Source organism: Mirounga leonina, unplaced genomic scaffold (assembly GCF_011800145.1).
Source record: "Mirounga leonina isolate KUSES-001 unplaced genomic scaffold, KU_Mleo_1.0 Mir_199, whole genome shotgun sequence".
Classification (NCBI taxonomy): domain Eukaryota; kingdom Metazoa; phylum Chordata; class Mammalia; order Carnivora; family Phocidae; genus Mirounga; species Mirounga leonina.
The window spans coordinates 989,116-1,009,124 of NW_023270498.1; the positions used below are offsets into that span (position 1 = coordinate 989,116).

At 61.7% G+C, this 20,009-nt stretch overlaps 1 protein-coding gene across 1 annotated transcript in view; it reads left to right on the forward strand.

The window, feature by feature from the left end:
• Window positions 1–20,009, forward strand: part of ADCY1 (adenylate cyclase 1) — a 109,991-nt gene that overhangs the window by 39,898 nt on the left and 50,084 nt on the right. The window contains exons 5-8 of the mRNA XM_035026456.1: window positions 8,676–8,803; window positions 12,883–13,041; window positions 13,711–13,852; window positions 15,743–15,898. Of these exons, the coding sequence (XP_034882347.1) occupies window positions 8,676–8,803; window positions 12,883–13,041; window positions 13,711–13,852; window positions 15,743–15,898 (585 nt within the window). The remainder of the gene's footprint in view (window positions 1–8,675; window positions 8,804–12,882; window positions 13,042–13,710; window positions 13,853–15,742; window positions 15,899–20,009) is intronic.

Here is a 20,009-nt window from a genome sequence, read left to right on the forward strand (position 1 = left end):
CTTTCGCCCCGCCCAGCTGTCAATCACCCACAGCTCCCGCCTTGCGGACCGCCCAGCGCTTTCGCCCCGCCCAGCTGTCAATCACCCGCAGTTCCTTGGCGCGAAGGAGAGCGCTCTCCCTAGCGCAGCCCGAGCGCCTCCAGCTGGCTGGGTCGTGAGGCCCTGCGCGGGCAGCTCTGCCTTGAGGGTCACGGCTGGGGCCAGTTGGTGACGTTTGAGGATGACAAAGCCCCTTGCCTGTGGCAGGAGAGCGCTGGCGTTTTAAGACCTTCCTGGGGCAGGTCACATTCAGCCCTGCGGAGGTCAAGCCCAGGCCGGGCTAACAGCCTGGGCTTTCGGAGGCAACTGACCGCCCGGTGTCCTTGGGCCTTGACACCTGCCTTCCCTGCCCTGCAAGGACTTGGGCGGGGACACAGGGACGTAGAGCCACGCCCACCTGCCCGGCCAGCCTCCCTCCAGGTGGACGGAGAGGGACCCTGAGCCGGTGGCTGTGGGGGAGGGGTAAACTCTGCTCAGAGTCAGAACTTTTCTCAGGGAAGGTCACAGTTAAAGGGCTTGGTAGAAAGAGCGGACAGACATCCCCTTGGTGGGGGAGGGGGAGGAGAGGTCCCCTGCCCGCGTGGCTCACACAGCGGAGTCGTGAGGATGTCCCTGTGTGTGCAGGGCGGGGTGAGGGTGCCACGCGGGCTGCAGACTCGAGCTGGCCCCTGGGCGGGACACAGAATGCCAGGCCCCAGCATCTGCCCGTGACCTGCAGGCGGAGTGGGTGGTGGTCACGCTGGCTGCAGTTTTTGACCGGGTGCAGGCGGGAGAACACTCGGCCTCGGGGGTGGGCGGCATGTGGGACCCGGGCGCCGCCCCCCGTCCCCCGCCCTCCACCCTGCAGTTTCCCTGAGGGGTGGCAGGGATCCTGAGACGTCCAGTTGTAAGGTCCCGCTTGCTCCAAATGGGTCGGCGCTAGAACCCTTTCTCCTGTGGCACCCCGTTGATGTCCTGGGCCTGCGCTCTGCGGGACCCCATGTGGGGGAGGCTGCTGCTTCTCTCCCCAGGATGAAAGTAGGAAGCGGCTGTCCACCGGGGGCGGGCGCTGCTTCTGGCCGTCACGTCCGCTGGGTGCCCTGGCAGCCTGTGCTCGGGGTGGGGGGTCTCTGGGCTCGTGCCCTGGGGAGCCGCTGTCTCCGCCCACACGAAGCCTCTCCGGGGCCTCCTCCCTGCCTGACACCTGTGGTTTTGGGGAAGTATAAAGGAGGAGTGAGGAGTGTGAGCGTGTCCCTTGTGGCTTGTGTGACTCGCTGGCCTGGTGGGAGCTTAGCACCTCCTGTGTGCGGTCAGAATGTGTGTTTTGTCCGGGCCCAGGGTGCCTGGTGGCCCGGGGCTCTCTTGGTGCTGCTCTGAGCTTTCCTGGGCCTGCACCTTCCTCCTGCGCCTCCCGAGGAAGCTTCTGGATGAGGGTTCTGCCGGCCACTGGGGCTGTCTGATGGAAGGGTGTGCCTTCCCCCCACTGTCGGAATCGGTCTTTCCAGCGTCCAGACATCAGCATCCTGGTCCCGGTGGGGACACATTCGCTCAGTGACTCAGTGGTTAGCAGTGCCACCAGCCTGGCTGCCCCCCCCCCCACCGCTGGCCCCCAGAGACCTTCCCCACCCCCACTCCCGGTCTCTTACAATGGCACCTGCCTCCTGCCCCCAGGACAATGGGAGTCTGTAGACTCACCTTGTTCTTCTTCAGGCGGTGCTGCTCATGTTCTCACTCTGCGTCTTTACGCACATCCTGGCTACTTGTTTTCTTAGTTACTGGGCGAGGGCTGTTGAGCTCTGCGATGTAATTTATAGCTCTGTCTGCCAGTTTTGCTGCCTGTGTTCTCAGGCTCTGCTATTCGATTCCTAAACATTTAGGGTTCTTAGGTCCTCCTGATGAATTAGCTCTTTGTGTGTTTTTTTTTTTTTTTTTTTTTAGAGAGAGCTTGAGTGGGGGAGGGGCAGGAGAGAGAGAGAGAGAATCCCAAGCAGACTCTCCACTGAGCTTGGAGCCCAACTTGGATCTCGATGTCACGACCCTGAGATCATGACCTGAGCCGAAATCTAAAGTCGGGCCCTCAACCAGCTGTGCCACCCAGGGACTCCTAATTAATTCTTTTTTCATTAAGAAATGACCCTCTTGGGGCTCCTGGGTGGCTCAGTCGGTGACACGTCTGCCTTCGGCTCAGGTCATGATCCCAGGGTCCTGGGATCGAGCCCCGCATCTGGCTCCCTGTTCTGCGGGAAGCCTGCTTCTCCCTCTCCCACTCCCCCTGCTCGTGTGCTCGCTGTCTCAAATAAATAAATAAAGTCTTAAAAAGAAATGACCCTCTTTAACTGGAAATCTAGTTTTGTCCTGTGTGCTGTATTAGTGTGTCCATTTCAGCTTTCCTTTGGTTATTGTCAGGAAACATGTCTTTTTCCATGCCTTCTCCCCCCCCCCCCGCCACCAGTTTGTGTCTTTTTATGTAAAGGGCTGGGTTTGCCATTTCTACCTCGAATCCCAACAGTCCACATTCGAGGGCTGTGCTGTCGGCTCCCTGAGGTTCGTCCCATCCGTTCCTTGTTGTTTTACTTCTTCTGCCGGTTTGCGGGTTCACGGAGTGTGTTCTGTGACCCGGCCCTGGTGCCTGCGTGGGTTGAAGGGTGAGTGCTCTTGGCACTGTGGGTGCGTGTCTAGTCTGGGGTCTACGGCACATTCCTTGACTCCGTCTGAGAAGCTTGCAGAATGCGCCGCCCTCCTCGGCCTTTGTGAAATCGTGCATCTTTTACTTTTTGTCATAAACCCCGTTCTGCATTGTTACCATTTTTGTTTGCACAAACGCGCCGTTCCCTTTGGAGGGTCTGTTGCTCTCGGGGCGTGTGGGATTCGCCAGCGCTCTCCACGGGGTTTCTCTGCCGAAAGAAGGACGGGCCAGCTGGTGATGAATCCTCTCTGTCTCTGTTTCTGGGAAAGGTCTTTGTTTTGCCCTTAATTTTTGAATTTCTTTTTACTGGGTATAGAATTGTGAGTTAACAGGTGTTTGCTCGGCTGTACTGTATCCAAGGACGACACTCTGGTCCTCCGTCCAGAACATGTAAGTGTCTTTTTTCTCTGACTGCTTTCAAGATTTTCTCTTCACCGCTGGTTTTAAGCAATTTGATTTTGATGTGCCTCCATTTGGTTTTCTTCACAGTGTTTGGGCTTCCCACATCGGTAGGTTTATGGCTTCGTCATCTTGGGGAGAAAGCCCTCAAATACTCCTTATGCATCTCCCCCTTCCTTTGGGGACCCCGGTTCACCTGTGTCCAGGTCTTGACGTCCCGCAACTCAATAGAAAAGGAGGATCCTTTTCTATTTTGGGCTCCTTTTCCTTTTCTTTCATTCTGGATGGTTTCTGCTGCTGAGCTGCCCAGGTGACTGGCCTTGTCCCTCCAGGCACTTCCAGGAGGCCGTGGCGAGGCTGGAGCCCAACTTTGCCGGCTGTGGAGGCCAGCCTGGCTCCCCGCCTGCTCCTCAGGGTGACAGGTCCTTAGTTGGGGTCGTGACCCCAGGAACCCTTCCAGGGACTGTTTCCGGCGTGAGCTTGTTGTACTGTTGTAGGTTTTCAGGCCCGAGGTGGCCTTTGTCTGGCCCATGACAGGGGATACATTCAGATTTAGGACACCATAGGCCGCACACCCGGGCAAGGCGGCTGATTCGCACCCAAGCCAGTGGGCAGTTGGCGAGGGTGGACAAGCCCAGGAGGCCTTTCCTGTCGGGTGCGCTGTGTCTGCTCATGGGCTCTCCTCGGGGACCCCACCCTGGGCTGGGCCAGTCTGCACTGTCCCCGACTCACACACAGCGGGGGCCACCCGACCCGACACGCAGGAGCACTGGGACAGAATGCAGGGGTTGGTTGGGACTGTGAGGGAAGACAGGACGGTGCCGAGGGTGAGACTCTGGCCACCACGGCGAATGTGAGGCTTGAGCACAGTCTGGCTGTTTTGCTCAACCTTGAGTTGCTGGAAGATGACTATCGTGACTTGTGTTAGTGAAGGTGTTAGTTATCTGTGTTAGCCTGGGTGTTCCCGTGGAAACCAGTCTGAGAGCTGGAGCTCGCTGGGGCGTGTGCTCATGTCTGTCCTTCCCGTGCCCCGGCCTTCCTCCTCCTCTGGCTTTCCTTGGGCTTGATCCAGGGGCCAGGACTCGCCGGGCGGGCAGCCACGAGGACTCGGGGCACCCTCGAGTCTCATGCCTTGGTTTCCTGGCCTGTGAAACGTGAGGATACCCAATGGCCTGCCGTCCCTCCCTGCCCCGACGCCCTCGTCCTGGGAGCCGCTCCAAGCTGTCGGTGCCGCGTGCCCGGGCGCGCTCGCCCGCCGACGGCTTGTTGCTGCCGAGTGGTGCTCTTTCCGTGGACGTGCTGTGCACACGCCGTCAGGACTGCACGCAGCGGACCGATGGGGGAGCGCAGGGCTCTGCCCGGGATGTCCAGCGCAGGAGGGAGGCCGCAGCTGGGCCAAGTGTGGTCAGGGCTGCGACCAGCTGGGAGGAGGAAGCAGCACGCGTGTCGTCCGCGCTCAGCTGGAGAGGCTGACCCCAGCGGTCAGAGTGTGCGCGGGATGGCCCGTGGGGTGGAAGGAAGCCCCGCTTCCAGAATGCGTGCACACACAGGGTGCGTGCTGTTGGGGGACGGCTGGGGGGAGGGTCCCAGAAGGACTGGTTCTCGCTGACTCGTGCATCCCCAGTTTTAATTTTCGGAGCTTCCTGCATTCATCTAGGATGAGCCTGGATTTCTTTAATTACTCCTTAATTAGCAGGAAATAAACATTGTTTCCTGAAAAACCAGTAGGTGTTTGGAATTCAGAGGAACGTGTCGTTTCTGTGCAGTAGAAACTCGCCCCACCCTGCCCGCCGGGGGCCGCCCGGTTCAGGAGCGCGGTCCCTGGGAGACGGGAGCCGGCCGTGGGAATCGGGATCTTCGGGCTCCAGGCGCTCTTTCCCCGGGTGGAGAGTGCCTTTGCTGCTGGAGGGCAGGCTGCGTGCCCACGGGCCACGAGGGGTTGCCGTGGCCCGGGGACCACCCAGGACCGTGGGAAGATTTGTCCCTTTCGTGCCACTGAAGGTGTAGTTGCAAGCAGACAGCTCGCACCTCGTTGGCGTGTCCTTTCTGGGAGGAGGTTCCGTGCTGTCCCTGGAGTGTGGCCGTCACTGCCCGGACCACGGGGGTTGGCCTTCTCCCCAGAGTCACTTGCCCGGTGCTCCCCACTCTGCCTGCTCATACTCTGGCATCTCAGGATGCAGGGATGCGTGTATTTTTTAGAGGAATAACAACAAATTCTGCGTTTGTGTGGGTATTTCCAACTCCCCAAATAACTTCACTCCTTCGATTTTCCTTCCCGTGTCTCCCCTCCCCCGAGGCTGGAAACTTTCCTGCCGACGATAACGCCATTTACTGGTTTCGTGTGTTTAGATTCCCTCAGTTCAGAAGAACGTTGTCAGCGTCAACACCCACAAGACCGCTGCACGCGGTTTGGGATTCTTCTAGCATTTCTTTGTTTGGTCCTTGGCTGACATCCCACTGCACACACGGTCACGTCACCTGGAATAACTGTGGCGGTCACGCTCCCGACGTGGTCACCCTTAGGCTTATTTCGTTCTGGTTTTGGTTTTGGGGCATTGCTGTTTTCAACTTAATTTTTTAAAAAAGATTTATTTATGTATTTGAGAGAGCGGGAGAGGGGGAGAGAGAATCTCAAGCAGACCCCCATGGAGCACAGAGCCCGATGCGGGGCTTGAACTCATGGCCCTCACCAAAATCAGGAGTCGGACACTCAACCGACTGAACCACCCAGGCGCCACTCAATTTAATTTTTTTTAAGTGAGTAAACTATTTGCATGGCTCGGTTCCTTAGTGTTAGACCTGAGACCAGGTGCGTGGAGGGAGGGCGGCCTTGCCCGCACGGTCAGGCTTACGGGGCTGTCCCTCGGGCACTCTCCATCCTGGGCATCGGGAGCTGATGCGCTACCGGGAGGTGCCTTGTCAGGCCAGTCTGGGGCTGCAGAGACGGCCCCGCTGCAGGACAGACATCTGCTCCTGGGCGGTCCCTCCTGGCGGGTGGAGGCTCCGGGATAGCAGGACCCCCATCTTACCCAGGGGCCGGCACAGAAGGGCCAGATGAACAGAGCCGTGTGCGGATGCGTTAAGTGGAATGGAAGTCGAAGCGAATGGTGGTGTGTGCTCCTTCCCAGCGATCACGATTGCTTACGTCATGGGTCCCTGCCCTCCGAGGCCCCCACGGCTGCCCCACAGCAGGGCTGGTGGGTCAGAGCTTGTCTGCGAGCCTGCAGACCACACCTGGCAGGCTCAGCATGAGGCCTTCCCCCCTGGGTCCTCCTGCCACCCCTCTGGGCCACCAGCCACTCTGTCCCCCAGCCTGGGGGGAGGGACAGTTTGGACGCTGTGGGCGGAGGTCTCAGGAAGAGCTGTCCAGTCATCGTAAAGGCTTGGGCTCAGCTCCAGTGCTGGTGTTCTGGAACCACCGGGAAGATTTTAAATCAAAACGCACCAAACTCAGTGAAAACACCTCTTTTGGTCTCTCAAGCCAGCTAACGACAGCCAGGACATTTGAGATTAGAAGGACAAGATGAAGGGTTAGCCGCTTACTGCCCCAGTCTGCCGTGGGCTGTGTCCCTGGCCCGGCCTTGCGGGGCCGGTGAGGAGGGGCCATGGCTTCGTGCTGGGGGATGGTCACCAAGGACACATCTGCTGCTGACAGGCTGTAATTAGGAGGCTGTGGCCCCTGGACGCTACCTGCTAAGTGACTTTGCCCCCCTGCCCTCACTTGGAGATCGGCCACACGGGGCAGCTATGGTCACACTCCTGCAGCTCACACGCACCTGCCTGTCCAGAGACAGGACACGCAAAGAAGGACAAGAGGCCGCCGGGAGCACCTCGGGACACACCAGGGGCACAGGAATGCCCTGTGGTGGTGCTGATGGGCACACATCTCCCTTGAGGTACCCAGCTCCGGGTATGGGTGCCCTTCCCGAAATCGTCTGCAAAAATAGCGCTGTCATCTCCGTGGGCTCCTCGGGGGGTGGGTCTGGAACCCCAGACTGATTGCTGGGAGGACGTCCTGGCAGCCAGGAGAGGGGTGAGGCTGGGCAGTGGCCGCTGGTGTCATCCCTGGGTCTGGGGATAGGGGAGGTTGGGAGAGGGGCTCTCTGTCCCTGGCCTGCTCTCACTGTTGGGGACAGGTCACCCCCAGCATGGCCTTCCCCTGGGACACCAGGAGGACCCCTTCCATAGACAGGGAGGCTGGCGTTCTAACGGTTAAGTGGCTGCCCGCCCCGCGGTCACTCGGAGGCTGAGTGGCCAGACCCGGACCTCCCTGAGGTCAGCTCGCAGTCAGCGGGGGGAGCCCGAGGGCTCTGCCTGCTGAAGGGTCCCGGGGCTGGGTGGGCGCCCGGTCCTCTGATGCGGGGTTGCGGCCCGGGCCAGTGTGGGCATGCAGGAAGCGGGAGCTGAGAGTTCTCACTGTGAATTCTCAGGTTAACGTGTCTCGTTGGAGGAAACCCGCAGGAGGGAGGTCTTCTGTGACGGATGGAGAGCAGGATGGGACAGGAGCTGTGGGATGTGCTCTCAGAGTGGGGGCCGTGGGGCTCTGGGAGTGCAGGACATCTTGGGGCCTGGGGGGTGCTCCTCACCCGGGATGTGCTGGCGAGGCCGGCCCCTTGCAGACACCCACGGGCCCACGCGACCCACGCAACGTGGAAACAAGCCACGCTTCTCACTGCGTGTGTTTGTTCTGGGAAACGTCACAAATTTTCATGAAATTTGCTGCTTGCGTTAACGTAGAGAGGATTTGCTATCACCTTTGAGTGTGTTAATGCGATTTGAAGAACGTCTTGAACGTCCAGGGGCAGGACCTGCTCATGGGAAGGAGTTTTGTGAGGCTGTCTGCTATTTTAGGGGCATAAAGGGGAGCTTTACGGAAGCGTCTGAGAAGTAAAACTTGAGTCATGGCCATAATCACAGCCGAGACCGATGGGCTAGTGCACGACGGGCGCTAGGAAGTCCTTCCCCAGCGGGACGGCGAGGTGGGTGCGGATGCTCTCTTACTGTCGTATAAATGCCAGAGTGGACGTTCTGGGTGTCCCTGTGGGCGGCCAGGTCAGGGTGCAGACCCTGGCTGTCCCCTTGGGGCTCGGGCCCTGGCAGGTGACTCTCTGGTGACAGCCGCCCACGTGTCCCACGGACCTCAACCTCAGGGACACTCAGGTGCGTGCACCTGCCCGTCTGGAGCTGGTGTGTGTGGGGCTCTGATGTCAGGCATGGTGGTCAGGAGGGGCGCTGTGCCGGGCCCCCAGCAGAGAGAACGTCTGGGAAAGGCGCTGGCTCTGGACTTGGGGCAGCTTCCCAACCTTGGCTGGTCTGCGGGTTTGGCCAGGTGGTCTGAGGGACGGGCGGGGCGGACCCCTGCGTGGGTACAGGCCTGAGTGCAGGCGTGGGGGTGCGTGGGTGCCCCCAGTGACCCTGATCACTGTGTGGGGCTCTTCCCCCTCCTGAGGCTGCCCTGGCCTTGGAGGGGGTCCCTTGGGCGGGGTTGTGGGGCCGGGTGCCCGTGGTGCGTGGTGGCGAAGGTGCGCCCCGGGCGCGTCACTAACATGCGATCTGTCCTCTCGTCCCCCAGGAGAATCATTGTCGCCGGATCAAGATCCTCGGGGACTGCTATTACTGCGTGTCTGGCCTCACCCAGCCCAAGACCGACCACGCCCACTGCTGCGTGGAGATGGGCCTGGACATGATCGACACCATCACGTGAGTATCCGCGGGGACGGGTCCGCCTCGCACCCCCATGGGCCCTGCAGGGCTCAGGGGCCACGTGTCCCCAGGCTGCGGAGAGCCAGGCTGCATGGCGAGGCTCGGGTCGGGGATGCGTTAATGGCGCAGGAAGAAATCAGCTTCCTGGCTTAGCCAGACAAGACATCCAGGGAGTCAGCCGGGGAGGGGGTAAGCTCAGATCCAGACGAATTCCACCGAAAAGAATGCACGTGCTTGTCTTCACGGACGAAGGTGTCCAGGGGCTCCCTGCCGGAGGAGCTTAGAGGGAGCAGGTGTGCCTTCCGGGGACACCGTGGGCCGGCCGCACTTCTGAGCCAGCCTCCTCGCGTCCCATCAGAGAGCGGGATGAAGAATCAGGGACCCTCCGTCGGGGCAGGGAAGGTGTGGGCTGGGAGGTTGAGCTGGGGCCCACATCTCAGCAGCGTGGAGGGGTGGGTGCAGTCCGGCGAGACGGGGTTAGCAGGCACGGGTGTAGACGTCCACACTCGGAGCCGAGAAGTAGTGGCATCAAAGTTGCATGAGGAACACAGGAGAACAGAGAGTGAGAGCGAGAGAGACCCAGCCCTGGGGTTGGGGGCGGAAGAGGCCCGGGGACTCCAGCGGGGGGTCCTCTGAGTGCACAGGGGGACCCAGAGCAGGGGACGGTTGGGGCCAGTGCATGCGGACCCTGTGTGTGGTTCTGGGGTGCTCAGGGTCGGGGGTGGTGCCGTGCTGGCCGCACGTCCAGGAGGGTTGCTCACTGCGCAGACACGACGGTCCCCCGACGTGTGCGCTCAGGACGGGCTTGTGAGGGGCCGGGCGTTCGCTGCCGCTGGACGGAGGGAAGGAGTCTCCTCACGGGCAGGCGCGTGCAGGCCCCGGACGCCTGGGTTCTGACCTGTCCTGAGGCTGGAGGGATCGAGGACGTGTTCCCGGTCCGGCGGGTGGGGAAGGATCTTGTGTTGCACTTGGTGGGAAGTGTGTCCCTGTGGGAATAACAGGCGGGAAGGTTTACAGGCTCCGTGTTAAAGACAACACAAGGGTGCCGATGTGGAAGCGAAGGCCCGGGGCTCCCACCCCATGGCAGGTGCAGCTCGCGGGGCTGGGGGACCTCCCAGCGGGTCCCCAGCTGCTGGAGCATCCATTCCCCCACTCCGCAGGGAAGGGGCCACTCAGCACAGGGTGCAGGAGATTCCTCTGCTCCCAAGCGTCGGGATTCTGTGCGTTTCCAGTAGCGCGAGATCCTCGTCTGTCACAGGCCTTAGCAAATCGCGCATCGGACCGGCAAGCGTGCGGGGCGAGGTCTGGGTGTTTTGTTTTTCGGTATTGGATCAGGGGAAGTGAACGGCATGTGCTCTGCCCTCTGGGACCCAGCCTCGAGCTGGCGAGGCCGCCGTGGTTGTCCGCTGACCCCGCCGCGGCCAGCCCGAGCAGGGATGGCCCAGGGCGGGGGGCCGTCTCCCACGGCTCCGCAGGCCCCCCTCCCGTCTCTGTTCTCGGCAAACGTGTCTCGGTGAGACCGCCCCTGATGCGCGGCTTACTGAGACGTGAGTGTCCAGGTGACCGTGTATCTACTGCCACCAGGATCCAGATGTTTGAGGCAGAACCTTCCGTAAGAGGTGAGGGTGTGCGGGCTGCAGGATTTGGTCCCTGTGACCTTTGCCCCTTCCTGGCTGTGGAGGTGGAGATGCTGTAAAATGGGCAGAAACACTGTTTGCAGCTCTTCTCGTTCACGTCTCCCTGTGTTCCCTTTTGCAAATATAAAAAAAAAAAAAATCCAAAATTTTAACCCTGTTTTGTTTGCTTCGGTGCTTCTCACTAGAGGTTGGTAAATGACTGAGAAAAGTTCAAATTGAGAGAAAAGATGTTCAATGTGTGTAAAACTTAGTAGGTGTCGAAGACACATCCACAGACTCCTGAGTCGCCTTTGCTGAAAACCCGTGACACGCGGACTTCCGGATGCGCACCAGGGACCTTGGACCTGACGTGAAACGCTCTGGTCCTAGGGGCCGGGCCCTCGGTGGACACAGAGGTGGTGCTGGGCTCCCGATGGTCCAGGACGGCTTTGATGGGGGCGAGGCGGTGTGGCGGCGGGATCCCGTGGGACCGCTGGGCAGTCTGCTCATGGACGCCGGGGCAGGGCAGGCAGGGCCGAGCGGGACGCTGTCCTTCCGGGCGGGGGTGCTCCAGCCAGGTGACGGGACCCAGCAGCCGCGTGGAGTGGGGTCCACGGCCACGAGGACTGCTCGGGCCGTCCTGCAGTCGCAGTCCTCACGGACCCTCTCCCGGTGTTTCTGCCCCTGTGTCTTCCAGAACAGGGGTTAGTGGGACATGGGCTGTGGCCTTGAGCCTGGAGACGCCAGGGTAGCTGGGCGGCTGTCAGAGTCCGTTGGCGCTCATTCAGCTCCGCCCTGGATTGCACACGGGAAACGGAGACCCGGAGAGGGCAGAGGTTGGCCTGGTCACCTTGCTGGGCTGATGGGACATCCCTAGAAATCAGGGGCCGCCCTGCTCATGTGTGCTCCCCACGCGGAGCGGCGCCTTTGCCCATCTGAGGTTCTGAGAGCCAAAGCCTCTGGACGCTCTCCTCAGCAGCCCCTGTGTGTGTGTCCTGGGCATACATTCTGGACAGAAGACCCCAAGCTCTTTATTTTGTCCTTAAAGCCCCTTGTTTTCTTTCAGGATTTCTAACTCAGATGTTTTAAGGGACCCAGGCACCCCCGAGTCTCTGGTGGTTTGGGCCAGACTGCCCAGTGGTCAGGGCATGGCCGGAAGCGGTCTCTGACAGACCCTGTTGTACCAGCACCAGTGATGGGTCCTCAGGGATGGGGGTGAGGATCTGGGAGGGCTTTCCGGAGGCTGCATCTCAGCTGGGCCACGTCATATTAGGACCAAGGCGGGTGCACACGAATCCACCCCAAGTTCTGAAGTAGGAGGGAGATTTATCATTGAGCTCACGGGTGGCCTGCTATCCTGGGTGGGGTGGGGGGTCTGCATGTGGCTGGGCCGCAGGGCACCTTATGCTGGGAGGGGATGGAGGGCGGGTTGTCCAGTGGGCCGGCCCCGGGTGGCAGCCTGGCGACCCTGTGTGTCCGATGTTTCCTGGTCTCCCTTCTCCCTCGTGACAGACCTTCTAACCACGGGGCCTTGTGTCCTGGGCCGCAGCTCAGCCTCCTGGCCCTTTGTGGTTGGGCTTTGCCGCGGGCGGGGGAGCCGCATTGGACACGCCTGCTGTGGGGGCCACCTGTGGACAGGCGGGGTCACGTGGCTCAGCGCTCCCTCCCACGGAGCCTCGTTGCACTCCTGTCCCTTGGAGCCCATGGAGAGCCGCTGTCGCTTCCGCAATGCCCTGCTTTAGCATTTTCTGTGATAATATAACTTCTGCCCGTTGGGCAAGAGCGGGACACACAGGAGACGGCATCGGAGGGCCTCGGCACGGCTGCTGTGTGTCCCCTTTGGTCTGACGTAGTGCGTTGTGTACCTGTGAGTGTGGCAGTGAGGCCTAGAGTTGGGGAAACCATGCGTGGCACCCTGTGGGTGCCCCCACATGATCGCTCGCACGGAGCTCCCTGCAGCGGGCGGCGTCCCCTGGGTGCTGCTGGGACTCATGCTGGCCCACGTTCCCCAGCCGCGGGCGGCCTGCCCACCTGGACCCGCCGCCTGATTTCGGCATCCACACGCTTGTCATCCCGTAAAGTCTACTCGAGGGTCATGTCTGGAGCTCGGGGTCAAACCCTGGCTGTTCCCCGGATGCCCTTGGCCAGCAAGTGGGCACGAGCCCCCAACCGGGTCAGCGGGACACAGAGGGGATTGGAGGTCCCAGGCTTATGTCCCCCTGGGGGCTGCCCTAGGTGGGGAGGGGCAAGGGGTGGCGTGGACACAGCGTGAGATGCCCAGTGGCCAGGGAGCTGGGGGGCCTGGCCCAGAGCAGCCCTGCCCACCTGGAGCCATGCTCGGGGATCAGGCTGACTAGGTCCGGAGAGCCCCGTGCTCCCGCCTGTGCAGACTCCCCTGCGTGTGCAAGCTCACGGGTATGGGCAAGGGCCCAGCCCCATGCCATGACGTGTCTGTTGCAGGTCGGTGGCGGAGGCCACGGAGGTGGATCTGAACATGCGTGTGGGGCTGCACACCGGCCGGGTCCTCTGCGGGGTCCTCGGCCTGCGCAAGTGGCAGTATGACGTGTGGTCCAACGACGTGACCCTCGCCAACGTCATGGAGGCCGCCGGCCTGCCCGGGTGAGTCAGGGCGAGGCAGTGTGCTCTGGGGTCCAGAGGACAGTGTGGGAGGGGCCCGCGCCGCTTCCCCAAACTCACGTGCTGGGAGCATGGGCCGGGCGGCCGCAAAGCAGACGACACCGGGTCCTGAGCAAACTCCACCTGCCCTGGGGGTCCTGGGGGAGCCACGGTGGGAGCCGTGGCAGGAGCCACCTGCACGTCCCCCAGCTCCAGGCCTGCATCCCCTTCCCCTGCCGTCTGGGACCGTCACACGCATAGCTGGGCCTTCGGTCCTGCAGGACTGAGAGGCAACGGACGCTGGGCAGCCCCACCCCGTCTGTGTCCGCGGAAGGGGCTTGTGGGGCTGACCGCGTCCGGGCCGGCCAGGCCACGCCTTGGCTGGGACCCGCGGTGGCATCCACTCCCACTCTGTGCTTGCACCCGAGACCCCTCTGCTGCCCCAGAGCCTGGAATGCTCCCCTCTGCTCCCGCTGATGCTCGGCCCGTCCCCGGTCCCGAGCCCTCCCCAGCAGCTCCCCCCTTGCTGGGCTCCCTCCCCCTCTTCTTCCCAGGTGACCGGCGCTGCCCGGTGACACAGGGAGCCCGAGTGCCCCTCCTGGACCTGCCCATGGGTGGGCCGCCAGCGCTGCCTCGGCAGGCCCTGGGCACTGTGGTGCTGCTGTCTTGCAGGAAGGTCCACATCACGAAGACGACCCTGGCGTGCTTGAACGGTGACTACGAGGTGGAGCCGGGGCATGGGCACGAGAGGAACAGTTTTCTGAAAGCTCACAACATCGAGACCTTCTTCATCGTGCCGTCACATCGGCGGAAGGTGAGCTCCAGGACTGGGACGGGGTTCCCGCTCACCTGGCTTGGGCCAGGCCAGTCGGAGCCCGGGTCCTCTCAGGGGCTGGACTGTCCTGCATCCTCTGTGCCCACCACCTCCCCGGGCCTTTACCCCCCCTTGCAAAACAGGCCAGGGATGGGGGAGCACTGAGCAAAGGGGTGCTGTGCACACAGGGGGCCTGTGACCATCGTGTCACTGTGCTTAAGGAAACTGAGCTGGACATGATCAAGGGAGACCTAGTCTTTTCAGGGTTCAGGTGAGGGGTGGAGGGCCTGGGGAAGGGCTTGGGGCACACATGAGGGGTACAGGGCCTGGGAAGGGCTCAGGGCACAGGTGAGGGGCTCAGGGCACAGGTGGGGGGTGCAGGGTGCAGGTGGAGGGTGCAGGGTGCAGGTGGGGGGCTCAGGGTGCAGGTGAGGGGTTCAGGGTGCAGGTGAGGGGCTCAGGGCACAGGTGAGGGGTTCAGGGCACAAATGAGGGGTATAGGACAGAGGTGAAGGGTTCAGGAAACAGGTGAGGGGTGCTGGGCTCAGGGGAAAGTGAGAGTACAGGTGAGGGGCTCAGGACACAGGTTAGGAGCTCAGGGCGCATGTGAGGGGCGCAGGGCGCAGGGGAGGGGTTCAGGGCGCAGGTGAGGGGTGCAGGGCGCAGGTGAGGGGTTCAGGGCGCAGGTGAGGGGCACAGGGTGCAGGGGAGGGGTTCAGGGCGCAGGGGAGGGGCTCAGGGCGCAGGTGAGGGGTGCAGGGCGCAGGTGAGGGGTTCAGGGCGCAGGTGAGGGGCACAGGGTGCAGGGGAGGGGCTCAGGGCGCAGGTGAGGGGCTCAGGGTGCAGGTGAGGGGTTCAGGGCTCAGGTGAGGGGTTCAGGGCGCAGGTGAGGGGTGCAGGGCGCAGGTGAGGGGTCAGGGTGCAGGTGAGGGGTTCAGGGTGCAGGGAAGGGGTTCAGGGCACAGGTGAGGGGTGCTGGGCTCAGGGGAAAGTGAGGGTACAGGTGAGGGGCTCAGGACACAGGTTAGGAGCTCAGGGCACATGTGAGGGGCACAGGGCGCAGGTGAGGGACGCAGGGCACAGGTGAGGGGCTCAGGGTGCAGGTGAGGGGCTCAGGGCGCAGGTGAGGGGTTCAGGGCGCAGGTGAGGGGCTCAGGGTGCAGGGGAGGGGTTCAGGGCGCAGGTGAGGGGTTCAGGGCGCAGGGGAGGGGTTCAGGGCACAGGGGAGGGGTGCAGGGCGCAGGGGAGGGGCTCCGGGCACGGGTGGCCCCAGTACTCCTTCAGGACATAGCAGGTGGGATATGAGGGAGAGCTTCAAGCTTCTCTGTCCTGTGTGTCCGTGGATCGGGGCTGTGCTGCCCCTTGTGACCTGGGGACCGTGGCTGCTGGGGGCTCCAGGGCAGGACAGGCTGGGCTCAGTGAGCTCACTCCTGAAGAACGGGAGAGAGGGTATGGCAGGTGTCGGTGGGCTTGGAGGAGGGCCGGGTGAGGGGTTGGCGCTGGACCCCAGGACAGCAAAGGCCACCCATGTGGGAGTGGAGGGTGGGGTAAGAAGGGCAGGGACCCCAGGGGTTGGTGGGTGGTGGTCCTCAGCCAGCTGCTGGCCCAGCCAGTAACGTCCAGGCTCCAGGGTCCCTACCTGGCCTGGCCCCAAATCTTCCCACGGCTCCTCCCCAGGACTGGGGCCTTGCTCTGGTTTTCAGAGGCCCCAGGGTAGCTGCGAGCTGTGTGCTGTAGGCCCGGCTTGCTGGTTCCATCCACGTCTGTTTGGCCTTGAGCACACGGTCCCCATGATCTCCCTGTCCCCGTCAGGTGCCCGCTCCCAGCTTGGGGGCATGGGGGGCAGCATGGGTCTGCTGACGGGTGTCTCCGTGCCGGCTGTCGGCACAGATATTTCCAGGGCTGATCCTCTCCGACATAAAGCCTGCCAAGAGGATGAAGTTCAAGACTGTGTGTTACCTGCTGGTTCAGCTCATGCACTGTCGGAAGATGTTCAAGGCGGAGATCCCCTTCTCCAACGTCATGACCTGTGAGGATGATGACAAGGTAGGAGGGCCACCTCCCCGCCTCAGGAAGTCTGGCCCTGCGTGCTTTCTAACCGTGTTAATGCTGTTCAGAGCCAGGCTGCTTTTGCTTTCCTGGAAAAATCTTGCTATCATCTTGCATTTTTTTTTTTTTTGCAATTTGGCCTTCCACATGTTTGTGGGTCAATGCTTGCCCAGACCCCCAGCAGCTGTCTGAACCTTCCCTGAGGATATTCATGCTCATCAGATGATCTGTCGTGAGGTCTGGAACCTCAGCCATGGCTTGCGAGCCCGGGTGCCGTCAGGCAGGCTTGTCTCTGGCCGCCCCCACCCCCTGGTTCTCCTGCTGCGCACCTGTTCACTCCCTTCCTGTTCAAAGTCGTCCAGTCCATGGAAGGTGGCCTCCTGGAGGTGCCTGCCTCGTGGCCTGGCTGCCAGGATTTTCCACTTTTCCTCTTGGGTTGGTCAGAATTGTCTTTGGGTGTTCTGGTCTTCTGCTGGGTTTGGGGGTGGTGCTGCTCTGTGGGGGTCCCAGCATCCCCTTCAACCACATGGGCCTTGCATCTCGGGGGGCAGAGACCCCAGTCGTCTGGGGCAGGGGTCGTGTCCCAGGAGGCTGGGACAAGCCTGGAGTGCCGCCCCTTCCCCTCCTGCGTCCTCGTGTCCTGGGGCCCCCAGCCCAGCGTGGCTCTGTCCTGTGACTCATGTCTGGTTCCTGAGACCGCTGTCTGCTCACTCCTGTTTTCCCTGCCATTCCGGGTTTTGTGACGTGGCAAGGAATTCCATCCCTGCAGTCCTGGGGGCTTTTCAGGAAGAAGCAAGAATCTGCTGGTGCTCCTGGGGATTCTTGCCTCGCAGGTTTTTTGTGGTTTTGACTGTGAGCTCACATTTGTGAGAATTTTGCTGGAAATTCTTCAAGAGCGGTGCTGATGTGGGTTCTATCAAGATTGGCCTTCCCCTCGGCCAGGTACCTGGGGGCTTCACGTGCTTGCCCAGTAGATTTTAGATGTCTCAGCTGGGCAGACGTGTGCAGATGTGTTCCCGGGGGTCCCCTCGGTGCAGAGCCAGGTTTAAGACTGTCCCCCGTGTAAGGGCTCCCCATGTGAGTGTTTGCTGAAGGGGCCGCTGGGGGTGTGGGCCCCCGCTAGAGCTTTGACCTCACTGCCCACCGTGCTCAGGCCCCGCGTTGCTGCGGTTGGCTCTTGAGGGATGACGGGCTCTCCAAGCTCTCCAGGTCTCAGAGGGCAGCGACGCATCAGCCACCTGCCCGGCCTGGGTTCCCGCGTCGGATGTCCTCTGGTGGCTTCCCTTTCTTACCAGCTTCCTGTGCATTTGAAAGTGTGTGTGTGTGTGTGCGTGAGTGTGGGTGCACATGTGTGTATAAGTGTGTGCATGTTTGTGTGCGTGCATGGATGAGTGTGCACACGAGTGTGTGCATGCAGGCATGTGCGTGCATGAGTGTATGAGTGTGTGCGATGCATGCACGTGTGTGTGTGTGGGGGGAGATTCCTCACCCCGTCCTCTTCCTCCTGCTCCTCCTGGGAGCGCAGAGCCATGCTGGGTTTCTTCCGGTCTCCCACATCCTGAATCCTGGCCCAGCCCCGGACACCCCAAATCCCTGGAGTCACAGGTCAGGCTCTGCCCACCTTGAGACTCTGGTCCTTCATGTGTGTGTGCTGGGGACAGTGGGTTCTGGCCCTCCAGCCTCCCTCCTTGGGGGCCACTTGCTGCCTCATGCTATACCCGGTGCCTGAGTGCGGCGTGCGGGCGTGCACCCTTGCCTTCATCCCTGTCGCTGTGCCCGGCACCCCAGGTCCAAGGCCGAGCCCCCCAGCCATCGTGTGGTTTCAGGGCTCCTCATCTGCGCCCAGCTCCCTGACCTTAGAGGGTCTCCCTGCACCACTGGTGAGCTGCCTGCGAGTGTGTGGGACTCCTGCACCCCAAGCTTTGGCCCCACGTCTGGTCCCTCCCCACCAGCCGGCACTTCCAACCTCCGTGGCCCAGGCAGTTCCCCTGCCGGGGAGACAGAGGGGCAGGCAGGTAGTGGGCTGGGGAACCGCGGCTTCCCCTCATCGCCATCTGCCTTGTGAGCGGTGGAAATAAGCCACAACGTGCAGGATAGCAGTGTCTGCACCGTGGGAGGCCCCCAGCGGTTGAGACAGGGCAGTGACAAGGCCGGTGGTCCCGAAGGATGGGGTGGAGAGGCGCAGAGGCAGGGCCGGCCCGCCAGTGAGGGCAGCTCGGGAGGTGGCCGTCGAGTGACCCGCGGGGCAGGCCCTTCCGCCTGTGGGTGCTGTCCCTAGGGCTCCCCCAGAGCCTGCGTCCCCTTCGGGATGAGGTCTCCCATTGGCCTTGTCTTCCCTCCTTTGCGTCCAGGCCTCACTCCCGTGCAGGTGCCCTCGTGTGTGGCCAGGGTGGACCCCGCGGACGGCACTGGGCTGGTCCGTCCCACTGCGCACCTCGCATCACACGTGTGGATTTAACGGGTGTCGCGGGATGATCTACGAGTAGCTTGGTCGCTTGTTCTTGTCACTTGCCGGTACGGTGTCGCAAACGTTTCTCATATTAATAAACGTTCCTCCGAAATGTGATCTTTATGTCACCGTGTGCGTCTCCAGCCTGAGGAGAAACTGTGTGTTGATTCCAGGTCCGTTGACGTTTAGGTCATTTATGATTTTTCGTTTTCTGGTCAGAGTGAGTAACTCAGCGTTTCTCTCATGGAAGTGCGTGGACGTCTGTGATCACGTCTGCAGATCCCGGGTCGGCGGGAGCGGGAGTGCGGTTGGTGTCCACACAGCCCCCCGCGCCGTGCCCAGCGCTCTGGTCCACGCACACCTCTGCTGTCCGGCTCCCTCCTCCTGACCAGCAACTTTTCCAAAATGTCGTTTCTACCATTTCTGTCTGAATTTAACAAAGGTAACGTTTTAGCTCACATTGAAACTCATCCTGGTAACGTCTTCCTCAGCTCAGCTCACGTCGTAGTCATGACTCTGACCCTTCCTCCACCTTGTATTAACTGTTGCTGACGGGAGAGCCACGCTCTTTCCTTCTGGCTGTTCACTGTGATGCTTTGGGTTAGAAGCGGCCGCCCCCATGAGCGAGTGTTTGCACTTTTTGACAATGAGGAGTAGATGCTGAATTTCAGAAACTGCATTCAGTATCTACGGAGGTGACCCACCCGGTGGCTTTCTCCCCGACTCGCACGGTGACAGGTGCCCGGGACCCTCCGGCGTCTCTGGGACACTGAGTAGCTGCTCCTCGCTGTCTGAGCTGCCGCGTCAGGATGCCCAAGCTGGGCATCGGGGCTCGTCTTGTGCTCTCTGCCTGGGACAGCACCGGCTCCTCTCTCTGCCACCACAGCCATGCGTGGGCCCCTCTCTTGTGGCTTTCAGTTGTTGCCAGAGGGGATATTGCAAGCCCTGAGGCCACCAGCTGCCCCGGGCGGGTCTGTGTCTGTCAGCCCCAGATGGGTCAGCCCAGGACCCAGTCTCCATCAGCCGCTCACCTCTGCGCACCAGCTCAGGCAGGCGCTCCCTGACCGTGGTCGGGTCTCAGGCCAGGTCTGCCATCTGGTGACAGCGTGCACGGGGCCAGGAAAGCAAGGCTGAGTGTGGCGTCTTTCCTTCTCAGGCCCCAGCAAGGACTGTTTCAAGCATGGGCATGGAGTCTCTCACCTGGGACTGTCATCGACGGCCCGGGCCCAGAGCTCTGTGCCCCCAGCGCCTCCTCCCTTCCTGTGTGTCCGGCCCATTCCAGTAAGAGGTTCTGCTCCTCCTCGCTCCCAGTGGCCTGTGTCCATGGAGCACATTAAACCCAGAGGCGTCAGCACGGCGATTCAGCCAACGTACCCACACTTCCCGAGTCCCGGTGAGCAGGGGGACATCGCAGAGACCCTACGATGTTACCAGTGAGAGAGATGTTGGCACCTCTATTACAAACCGTCACAGTTTTGAAGAGCAGAGCAGATTCCTGATAAATGTGAGGAGAGAAGATCCAGGCAGGAATGTAAATCTGTATGCCCTTTGGGGCGTTCCTGCAGCATGGGGGTCGACTGCAGGGCCCTGAGTGGTCCGGGGAGAGCGTATAGAGAGGGAGACTGGGGTACAGGCTGGGAGGGAGCAGCCGCTTGCTGA